The sequence below is a fragment of the Scyliorhinus canicula genome, chromosome 7, assembly GCF_902713615.1.
Source record: "Scyliorhinus canicula chromosome 7, sScyCan1.1, whole genome shotgun sequence".
Classification (NCBI taxonomy): domain Eukaryota; kingdom Metazoa; phylum Chordata; class Chondrichthyes; order Carcharhiniformes; family Scyliorhinidae; genus Scyliorhinus; species Scyliorhinus canicula.
In genome coordinates, this window is record NC_052152.1 from 305,626 (window position 1) to 317,685 (window position 12,060).

The following is a 12,060-nucleotide window of genomic DNA, read 5'->3' on the forward strand; positions in this document are numbered from 1 at the left end:
CTCTCACTCTCCCCACTCCCACTCTCCTCTCTCCCCACTCTCCCTACCCCGCTCTCCCCACCCTCCCTACCCCGCTCTCCCCACCCTCCCTACCCCGCTCTCCCCACCCTCCCTACCCCGCTCTCCCCACCCTCCCTACCCCACTCTCCCCACCCCACTCTCACTCTCCCCACTCCACTCTCACTCTCCCCACTCTCCTCTCTCCCCACCCTCCCTACCCCGCTCTCCCCACCCTCCCTACCCCGCTCTCCCCACCCTCCCTACCCCGCTCTCTCCAGCCCGCCCTCCGCTCTATCAGCGCTCCTATTGGTCGGCTGCCTCTGAAGCTCCGTCCCCGCTGTTTGCGCGGGAATCGCGCGGGGCTGGCGGTTTGGGCGCATGCGCAGAGAGCGGGAAATGGCGGCGCGAGGCAGCGGGAGCTCGGTAAGCGCGGGATCCACTGAGCGGGGATCCACTCACCCGGCCTGGCAGTGATCCACTGGCTCCGAGTAATCAACTGACTCCGGGTAATCCTCAGGGTAATGCACTGACACCGGGTAATCCAGTGGTTCCGGGTAATCCCCTGACTCTGAGTAATCCACTGAGTCAGGGTAATCCAGTGGATCAGGGTAACCCACTGACTCTGGGTAATCCAATGGCTCTGGGTAATCAACTGACTCCGGGTAATCCACTGACTCCGGGTAATCCACTGACTCTGGGTAATCCAGTGGCTCTCGGTAATCCACGGACTCCGGGCAATCCAGTGACACTGGGTAATCCACTGACTCTGGGTAATCCAGCGGCTCTGGGTAATCCAGTGGCTCTGGGTAATCCACTGACTGGATAATCCAGTGGCTCTGGGTAATCAACTGACTCCGGTAATCCACTGACTCTGGGTAATCCACTGACTCCGGGTAATCCAGTGTCTCAGTAATTCACTGACGACGGGTAATCCAGTGGCTCAGTAATTCACTGACTCCTGGTAATCCAGTGGCTCAGTAATTCACTGACTCCGGGTAATCCAGTGGCTCCCGGTATTCCAGTGGCTCTGGGTAATCCACTGTCTCCGAGTAATGCACTGATTCCGGGTAATGAAATGAAATGAAAAATGAAAATCGCTTATTGTCATGAGTAGGCTTCAATGAAGTTACTGTGAAAAGCCCCTAGTCGCCACATTCCGGCGCCTGTCCGGGGAGGCTTGTACGGGAATCGATCCGTGCTGCTGGCCTGCTTGGTCTGCTTTAAAAGCCAGTGATTTAGCTCAGTGAGCTAAACCAGCCCCATATCTACTGACTCTGGGTAATCTACTGACTCCGGGTAATCCAGTGGCTCAGTAATTCACTGACTCCGGGTAATCCAGTGGCTCAGTAATTCACTGACTCCGGGTAATCCAGTGGCTCACGGTATTCCAGTGACTCTGGGTAATCCGCTGACTCTGAGTAATCCACCAACTCCGGGTAATCCACCAGCTCCTGGTAATCCAGTGGCTCAGAGTAATCTAGTGGCTCGGTAATCCACTGACTCAGGATAACCCACTGACTGAGTAATCAACTGACTCCGGGTAATCCAGTGGCTCCAGGTAATCCAATGGCTCCTGGTAATCCAGTGGCTCTAATTCAGTGGTTCTGGGTAATCCACTGACTACGGGTAATCATCTGGTTCCCGGTAATCATGTGGCTCAGTAGTCCAGTGGATCAAAGTAACCAAGTAGATCAGAGTAATCAAGTGGCTCGGTAATCCACTGACACCGGACAATTCACTGACTCCGAGTAATCCACTGCCTCCGGGTAATCAACTGACTCTGGCTAATCCAATGGCTCTGGGTAATCCACTGACTCTGGATAATCCTCCGGGTAATCCACTGACAGAGTAATCCACTGACTCTGGGTAATCCAGTGGCTCAGTAATCCACTGACTCTGGGTAACCCAGTAGCTCCGGGTAATCCAGTTGCTCTGTAATCCAGTGGCTCCTGGTAATCCAGTGGCTCTGGGCAATCCACTGACTCCGAGTAATCCACTAACTCTGAGTAATCCACTGTCTCCGGGTAAACCACTGACTGAGTAATCAACTGACTCTGAGTAATCAACTGACTCTGGATAATCCAGTGGCTCAGTAATCCAGTGGCTCTGGGTAATCCATTGACTCAGAGCAATCCAGTGGCTCGGTAATCCAATGGCTCAGAGTAATCCACCGATTCTGGGTAATCCACTGACTCAGAGTAATCCACTGACTCGGGGTAATACACTGACTGAGTAATCCACTGACCCCAGGTAATCCACTGACTCCGGGTAATCAAATGGCTCAGGGTAATCCACTGACTCAGAGTAATCCACTGGCTCAGAGTAATCCACTGGCTCAGGGTAATCCACTGACTCTGGGTAATTGAGTGGCTCTGGGTAATCCACTGACGCCGGGTAATCCAGTGGCTCCGGGTAATCCACTGACCCGGGTAATCCACTGATTCAGAGTAATCCAGTGGCTCTGGGTAATCCACTGACTCTGGGTAACCCGGTGGCTCAGTAATCCACCGATTCCGGGTAATCCAGTGGCTCCAGGCAATCCACTGACTCTGGGTAATCTAGTGGATCAGTAATACACTGACTCAGGGTAATCCAGTGGCTCAGAGTAATCCAATGGCTGGGTAATCCACGGACTCTTGGTAACCCAGTGGCTCAGAGTAATCCACTGATTTCTGGTAATCCACTGACTCAGAGTAATCCAGTGGCTCAGTAATCCACTGACTCTGGGTAATCCAGTGGCTCACAGTAATCCACGGACTCCGGGTAATCCATTGACTCTGAGTAATCCAGTGCCAGTGACTCTGAGTAATCCACTGATTCCGAGTAAACTAATGTGGCTAAAGGTAGACAAGTATCCTGGCCCTGATGGATTGCACCCCAGAGTGCTAAAAGAGATGGCTAGGGAAATTGCAAATGCACTAGTGATACTTTACCAAAATGCACTAGACTCTGAGGTTGAGAATGTGAAGCAAGGGTTAATAGCTAGAACAATCCAGAATTAATGGGACACATTAGTGGAAAGTTACTAATAAGGGAGTTATTATTGAATTCATGAGCCGACTCATGCCAAATAGCCTTGAGAAACAAGGAAGATGGCTGGATGACGGAATATGAAATGTGGGAGCCATTGATAAAGTGGCTGAACACCTGTTGTTTTGCTAAAATTGCTATATGCTTATGTGCCAATAGATAACCTCAATGTCTGTAAAATCATGTATTGAAAATATGGCAATAACAAGTTAATCATGTATTAGATCTTTGGTAAAAACAAGCTATAATTTGTAATGGGGGCAAGCCTAAGTGAAAGTAAGGGACAGCCCCTTAAAAAAAATATAAAGATAGGATGTTTTGGGCCAAAACTTTGGCACTCTCCCACAGGTGTTTCTTTGGAATACCTAGAGGGCTGCCCAATAAAGAATATTCTAAAGTACGAACGTGTTCGAGACTGTTTCCTCCGGACTGATAGATAAGTGAATTAAAGACACATTCACAGGGTGGTTCCGGCGGATTGGAAATAAGCAAACGTGACACCACTGTTTAAAAAAGGAGGTAGGCAGAAAGCGGGTAATTATAGGCCAGTGAGCTTAACTTCGGTAGTAGGGAAGATGCTGGAATCTATCAAGGAAGAAATGGTGAGGCATCTGGATAGAAATTGTCCCATTGTGCAGATGCAGCATAGGTTCATAAAGGGCAGGTCGTGCCTAACTAATTTAGTGGAATTATTTGAGGACATTACCAGTGAATTAGATAATGGAGAGCCAATGGATGTGGTATATCTGGATTTCCAGAAAGCCTTTAACAAGGTGCCACACAAAAGGTTGCTGCATAAGATAAAGATTGATGGCATTAAGGGTAAAGTAGTAGCATGGATAGAGGATTGGTTAATTAATAGAAAGCAAAGAGTGGGAATGAATGGGTGTTTCTCCGGTTGGAAATCAGTAGCTACTGGTGTCCCTCAGGGATCAGTGTTGGGCCCACAATTGTTCACAATTTACATAGATGATTTGGAGTTGGGGACCAAGTGCAATGTGTCCATGTTTGCAAACAACACTAAGATGAGTGGTAAAGCAAAAAGTGCACAGGATACTGGAAGTCTGCAGAGGGATTTGGGTAGGTTAAGTGAATGGGCTAGGGTCTGGCAGATGGAATACAATGTTGACAAATGTGAGGTTATCCGTTTTGGTAGGAATAACAGCAAAAGGGATTATTATTTAAATGATAAAATATTAAAACATGCTGCAGTGCAGAGAGACCTGGTTGTGCTAGTGCATGAGTTGCAAAAAGTTGATTTACAGGTGCAACAGGTGATTAAGAAGGCAAATGGAGTTTTTTCCTTCATTGCTAGAGGGATGGAGTTTAAGACTAGGGAGGTTATGCTGCAATTGTATAAGGTGTTAGTGACGCCACACCTGGAGTATTGTGTTCAGTTTTGGTCTCCTTACTTGAGAAAGGACATACTGGCACTGGAGGGTGTGCAGAGGAGATTCACTAGGTTAATCCCAGAGCTGAAGGGGTTGGATTATGAGGAGAGGTTGAGTAGACTGGGACTGTACTCGTGGAATTTAGAAGGATGAGGGGGGATCTTATAGAAACATTTAAAATTATGAAGGGAATAGATAGGATAGATGGGAGCAGGTTGTTTCCACTGGCGGGTGAAAGCAGAACTAGGGGGCGTAGCCTCAAAATAAGGGGAAGTAGATTTAGGACTGAGTTTAGGAGGAACTTCTTCACCCAAAGGGTTGTGAATCTATGGAATTCCTGCCCATTGAAGCAGTTGAGGCTCCTTCATTAAATGTTTTTAAGATAAAGATAGATAGTTTTTTGAAGAATAAAGGGATTAAGGGTTATTGTGTTTGGGCCGGAAAGTGGAGCTGAGTCCACAAAAGATCAGCCATGATCTCATTGAATGGCGGAGCAGGCTCGAGGGGCCAGATGGCCTAATCCTGCTCCTAGTCCTTATGTAATCAATTGCCCTGAGTGTCCAGGGAGGGGCAGGTTAGGTTAAGGAAGGATTTTCAAAGTCGGGGTCTGGGCCTGCGGGTAGGTCACGGACGGATGTTGGGAGGAACCTTGGGACAAGTGACTAACTGCTTCAATTGACATTTGCAAAAATGCCCTCTGTCCCTCGCATGAATGTCCACTCAGGCGGATCTGGTAGTGTGCAGGCCTGATATTTGAACCCCTCCGTCTTTGTTCATCAACTCAGCCATTGCGCTAGCCTTCCCCAGCAGCCCGTCCTGTCCTGGGTCTACCCCGCTCGCAAGGCTGCAGCTCATGTGTGTATTACTCCATAACTTGGAGGGCAGCCTGGAGTCCAGTGTGGCATACAGCCTCCTGACGTCAATGTGCTGTCCCGTTACCACAGCCTCCTGACGTCAGTGCGCTGTCCCGTTACCACAGCCTCCTGACGTCAATGTGCTGTCCCGTTACCACAGCCTCCTGACGTCAGTGCGCTGTCCCGTTACCACAGCCTCCTGACGTCAGTGCGCTGTCCCATTACCAACGCCTCCTGACGTCAATGCGCTGTCCCGTTACCACAGCCTCCTGACGTCAGTGCGCTGTCCCGTTACCACAGCCTCCTGACGTCAGTGCGCTGTCCCATTACCAACGCCTCCTGACGTCAATGCGCTGTCCCGTTACCACAGCCTCCGGACGTCAAAGCGCTTCCCAGCACCAAATTACTTTCTAAAAACAATGGAGTCTTCCCGCCAGAAAAGCCGATGAGAGCGGGTAACAAGCCTGGCTCGTACACTGACATCAACGCCCACTGCTTTAGGCCCAATATCTTGGAAGAGAGATTCCTCCATTTGGTGGCTGCCAACAAGCAGGACTGAAAATTTTAAAATGGATCATTTCATAATAAGGAAGAGAGGGCCAGATATATAAATAGGCCAGGCTCTCACAACTAAATCTACTGGAGCGATTTCAAGAGTCCACAGCAGGACAAAGCAGTGCTGGCATGAGCTCCAGGGCCTCTGGTGAACAACCCATTGTGAAGAAGCTGAAATCGGGAACAAAGCAGTATAAAGATAATTTCTTTGTTAATTCTGCCAGTGCAAATCAGGATTCTCTTAAGGTTAACATGCAGGTTCAATCGGTGGTTAGGTAGGCAAATGCAATGTTAGCATTCATGTCAAGAGGGCTAGAATATAAGACCAGGGATGTCCTTTTGAGGCTATATAAGGCTCTGGTCAGACCCCATTTGCAGTATTGTGAGCAGTTTTGGGCCCCATATCAAAGGAAGGGCGTGCTAGCCTTGGAAAGGGTCCAGAAGAGGTTCACAAAAATTATCCCTGGAATGAAGAGCTTGTCTTTTGAGGAACGGTTGAGGACTCTGGGTCTGTACTCGTTGGAGTTTAGAAGGATGAGAGGGGATCTTATTGAAACTGGATAGAGTGGACATGGAGAGGATGTTTCCACTTGTAGGAAAAACTAGAAGCAGAGGACACAAACTCAGACTTTCCTTTAAAACAGAGATGAGGAGGAATTTCTTCAGCCAGAGGGTGGTGAATCTGCATAACTCTTTGCCATTGAAGGCTGTGGAGGCCAAATCACTCAGTGTCTTTAAGACAGAGATAGATAGGTTCTTGATTAATAATGGGTTATGGGGAGAAGGCAGGAGAATGAGGATGAGAAAAATATGAAATGAAATGAAATGAAAATCGCTTATTGTCACGAGTAGGCTTCAATGAAGTTACTGTGAAAAGCCCCTAGTCGCCACATTCCGGCGCCTGTCCAGGGAGGCTGGTACGGGAATCGAACCGTGCTGCTGGCCTGCTTGGTTTGCTTTAAAAGCCAGCAATTTAGCTGAGTGAGCTATATCAGCCACGATGGATGTGGTATATCTGGATTTCCAGAAAGCCTTTGACAAGGTGCCACACAAAAGGTTGCTGCATAAGATAAAGATGCATGGCATTAAGGGTAAAGTAGTAGCATGGATAGAGGATTGGTTAATTAATAGAAAGCAAAGAGTTGGGATAAATGGGTGTTTCTCTGGTTGGCTATCAGTAGCTAGTGGTGTCCCTCAGGGATCAGTGTTGGGCCCACAATTGTTCACAATTTACATAGATGATTTGGAGTTGGGGACCAAGGGCAATGTGTCCAAGTTTGCAGATGACGCTAAGATGAGGCATTCACCTGAGGAAGGAGCAGTGCTCCGAAAGACTTGGGTGTGCTAGTGCATGAGTCACAGAAGGTTGGTTTACAAGTGCAACAGGTGATTAAGAAGGCAAATAAGAAGGCAGATGACACTAAGATGAGTGGTAAAGCGAAAAGTGCAGAGGATACTGGAAGTCTGCAGAGGGATTTGGATAGGTTAAGTGAATGGGCTCGGGTCTGGCAGATGGAATACAATGTTGACAAATGTGAGGTTATCCATTTTGGTAGGAATAACAGCAAACGGGATTATTATTTAAACGATAAAATATTAAAGCATGCCGCTGTTCAGAGAGACTTGGGTGTGCTAGTGCATGAGTCACAGAAGGTTGGTTTACAAGTGCAACAGGTGATTAAGAAGGCAAATGGAATTTTGTCCTTCATTGCTAGAGGGATGGAGTTTAAGACTAGGGAGGTTATGTTGCAATTGTATAAGGTGTTAGTGCGGCCACACCTGGAGTATTGTGTTCAGTTTTGGTCTCCTTACTTGAGAAAGGACGTACTGGCGCTGGAGGGTGTGCAGAGGAGATTCACTAGGTTAATCCCAGAGCTGAAGGGGTTGGATTATGAGGAGAGGTTGAGTAGACTGGGACTGTACTCGTTGGAATTTAGAAGGATGAGGGGGGATCTTATAGAAACATTTAAAATTATGAAGGGAATAGATAGGATAGATGCGGGCAGGTTGTTTCCACTGGCGGGTGACAGCAGAACTAGGGGGCATAGCTTCAAAATAAGGGGAAGTAGATTTAGGACTGAGTTTAGGAGGAACTTCTTCACCCAAAGTGTTGTGAATCTATGGAATTCCTTGCCCAGTGAAGCAGTTGAGGCTCCTTCATTACATGTTTTTAAGGTAAAGATAGATAGTTTTTTGAAGAATAAAGGGATTAAGGGTTATGGTGTTCGGGCCGGAAAGTGGAGCTGAGTCCACAAAAGATCAGCCATGATCTAATTGAATGGCGGAGCAGGCTCGAGGGGCCAGATGGCCTACTCCTGCTCCTAGTTCTTATGTTCTTATGATTGAATGGCGGAGCCGACTCGATGGGCTGAGTAATCTAATTCTGCTCCTATGTCTTGTGGTCTATACCCATCCTATCCATGTGTTTATCAAGATGCCTTTATATTTTTGGTTGCCCTCGTGCGCTGTAAAGCATGCCCATCAACTGGTGAGGCATCCAATGTCGGCATACATTTGGATGCTTTCGCAGTTGCAGGCAAGTTGGTGACTTCAGGAATGATCTGCAAACCCTCGCATATCTTAGCTCGGTCAATATCCTCAATATTAGCCATTACTTCTTCACTTGTGTTTAAGGCTCAATTAGCGGCTCATCCTCATCTGATATAACGATACATGCTTCGCCTGCTGTTGTAGATCTGCACAAAAATGTATCCATCTGTTCTTGCTGCAAGTTTTTTTGATGGACTGGCCTCGAGTACTTTGGAATCCACTGCAGGAACTATTCCGTGGGCAGAGGATAAATCAGCGTGCTTCTTTGGAGCCAATGTTCCAAAATGGTCATTATTTCTTCAGTTGGCTGCGCTCTCAGCTAATTTGTCAGCTGTTGCAATCTCACTTTCAACCCCTGCACACTCCATCTTGGAGTTTTCACATTCATCATCATCGTCTGTAATAGCTTCTCCTGTGAAGTATAGCACTGCTCAAGGAATTATGTATTCCAGCAAGAAGTAACCAATTTCAAATCAGTAGCGAGTCTTGCTGCAAAACCTTCATCCAGCTTTCCATGCTCTGGAACTTTAGGAGGACTAAAACAGTTGAAGAAAGAGTCATTTAGTACAATTTCCATAACTGTTCTACCGGCGCCCGACCCCTCAGCTTCTACTTAATGGTTTTCAGTGTGATGTTTTTTCCTTTCTGCCAGTCGATCTGGCACCCTGTGTATCCCGTAATTTATGGTTCATCAAGGAAGAAGAAGTCTGATTCCTCATGCTGTGATTTCATCCGGTATGTTTTTGTCACTGTTTCATTTGTGAAATACTCATTTGGCTCAAACGTAAACTCCAGAGTGAAACTCATTGGCTGTCCAGGATTTGAAAATTTCACCTTTACGTCTTGTAAATACTTTAAGATAAGCTCATCATCCTCCTGTATCGTGTCATTGAGTGCACCCACATTTTCGAAGACTTGTCAACAAGAATTCTGGATTTCCTTTTGCCTCCTCCATCTCTTCATCTGGGCTACCTTCCTCCACCTTGGCTTTTGCTTTTATCTAATCGGATAACTGCTCCACTTTATCTCGTTGCCAGTTGCAATGACCCTCTGTCATAACGCTGTCTGGAATGTACAGCTACTCAACTAGGTTCAGTGCCTCACATGCTTCCGCTCCGATGATGGACTTGCGTTCTGTGTCCACCTCTGTCGTAACGCTGTCTTGAATGTACAGCTGCTCAACTAGGTTCAGTGCCTCACATGCTTCTGCTCCAATGATGGATTCGCCTTCCTGTCCACAATGGAAAATGGTATGATGTGATTTCTGTTGTGTACCCATGCTTCGAGCTCACATGCGCCCAGCATCACAATCTCATTCCCATTGTAGCTTTTCAGTAGTCTTGTTTGACAACTTTTGGTTCAACTCACAGCCGTTCAAATTGGAAAAAACTGATAAGGTTGGCCTTGCCACCGTGTTGCGCTTGCATTTGATCAATGTACCATTCAGCACCAATGGAATTGTCCATCTGTCTTCAATAGTATCAACATTACCATCAGTATTGCCGCAACTGATTCACTTTGCATATTCGGACCCATTGTGTGCTCAGTCGAAATCAGATCTAAGAAAAACAAGTCTTTAGTGCACATCTCATCAATCACGTTGACTGATCCTGTTTGGTCCACTGTTAGACGGGAAAATATTGTTTTACAAAGTGATTGGTTCTGCCATACTTGAAACACACCTTCCCAAATGCTGGACATTGCCGTGGCAAATGTTGATCGCCGCACCGCTGTCATAAAGTGGCAGACCCGATCGGCCAGCCACTTAAAATAGCTGCCTGCACTGAGACCACGTTTCTTATTCAATGCATCACAATGCTTATGGCGCTGACGTCTTCTTCCATGTAGGCGCCAAAATGTTCCGGGTTGAGCGTACTAATCTGCTGTGCAGTTAGGTTGCTTGCATGACAAATCTTGATAGCATTTTCTAACTGAAGCTCCTCTTCTCTCAATAGCCTCTCGCGTACCTTCTCATTTGATATCTCGAACACTATCTGATTGCGGATCGTCGACGGCTTTAAAGTACTAAAATTACACGACTGCACCTTCAATCTCAAGTCGGTTAGAAAACTATCGAACGATTCGACAGCTTTACAGCTTTGAGTACGTGTACGAATGATATAACGTTCAGACGTTTCACTTTTTTTCAGGGAGCAATGCTGATCAAAATATTGTATTACTTCGTCGAAGCTCTTGCTTTCTGCTTCACTGTCGAAAATGAAGGTATTAGAAATTTAGATTGCTTGCGGACCTGCTACAGTGAGCAGCAATGCAAGACGCCTCTCCTCAGGGTGTGCCTGCAAGCCATGGGCTGCAACATAGAGTTTGAATTGCTTCTTAAAAACATGCAATTCTCATCTACATTAACGGTGACTTGAAGCTGGTGAGATGCCTTCAGACCTTCCATCTTTAACTTCACAGTCTTTCCATGCGATGAGTTGCCCGTAGTTTACCAGGTAGGTGGAAGAATTTTCTTCTTTCCTTTCTTCAGTCTGTTTCGTCCTGTTGTTAGATCTGAGCTTTGGTTAGTGTATCTTTCATGTCGCGGCACGATATACACCACTCGTCAGATTATGAAACCGCTTCGTGTATGGAGTAAATTGCTTTTATTCAGTTTGAATGAGATATCTCTTGATCAGTATTTTTCACTTGCAATATAGAGCCTCTTTAAAGTTCGTTTTGTCCAAACAAATAGAGTCCTGAGTTGAATTCAATATTAATCAAAGCTCTAATGGTTCTTCTAATTGAATACAGAATACAGAAAGTTGAAAATAAAATCAATAGCTATTCAAAGCGACAGGGCAGAGAAGTAGCTTTAGTGATTAAAGTAAGTGATACTAGAATGAATTATTCAAACCAGCACGTATACTTAAAAGATGACTACTGTCATTAATGTCTCTCCCCTTTCTAGCTGTGATTGGGTTGAAGTTCTTTCAAAGTTAATTCAATTCGATATGTATTTGTCCATCTAATTTTAACATGAGGTGATTTGCAATGTGCCTTTCTTATGAATCTTATCGGTCGCTATGAAAACCGTTTCTGGGAGTGTTGCCCAAAATCTTTTGACTTGGGCAAATATGTCCTTGGTTTGTCTGTCTAGGTTTATATCTTGATTATTCTCATGGGAAACAGCCTCTCCCACTGTCTAGTGTGTTTTTTTAAAAATAATTTTTCTTGGAATGTTTTGAAAAATATATATCAACAAAACAGTAAGAACAATAATAATAATAAACACCCCCCGGCACCCGTAACAACGCATATACCAAACCCCCCACCCCCCCAACAAACAACAAAATAAATTAACAATAAGCAAATTAACTTAAACACTATCCCCCTGAACCCCCCCCCCCCTCCACTTTCCCCCCTCCCCCCCCCCCCCCCGGGTTGCTGCTGCTGCTGACCTAGTACCTTATCATTGAGCCAGAAAGTCGAGGAAAGGCTGCCACCTCCTAAAGAACCCTTGTACCGACCCCCTCAGGGCGAACTTGACCCTCTCCAACTTAATGAATCCCGCCATGTCATTAATCCAGGTCTCCACACTCGGAGGTCTCGCATCTTTCCTCTGCAGCAAGATCCTCCGCCGGGCTACTAGGGACGCAAAGGCCAAGACATCGGCCTCTTTCGCCTCCTGTACTCCCGGCTCCACCCCAACCCCAAATATCGCGAGTCCCCAGCCTGGC

At 46.4% G+C, this 12,060-nt stretch overlaps 1 protein-coding gene across 3 annotated transcripts in view; it reads left to right on the forward strand.

Annotated features, from left to right (window-relative positions):
* The first annotated feature begins 366 nt into the window (after positions 1-366).
* Positions 367-12,060, forward strand: part of LOC119968581 (heat shock transcription factor 2 binding protein) — a 156,456-nt gene continuing 144,762 nt past the window's right edge. Inside the window, exon 1 of one of the 3 annotated variants that reach the window (XM_038801207.1) lies at positions 367-423. In XM_038801207.1, the coding sequence (XP_038657135.1) occupies positions 379-423 (45 nt within the window). In that variant the 5' untranslated portion in view covers positions 367-378. Of the gene's footprint in view, positions 519-12,060 lie in introns of all 3 variants that reach the window. The other 2 variants (XM_038801209.1, XM_038801208.1) reach the window with 2 other exon arrangements.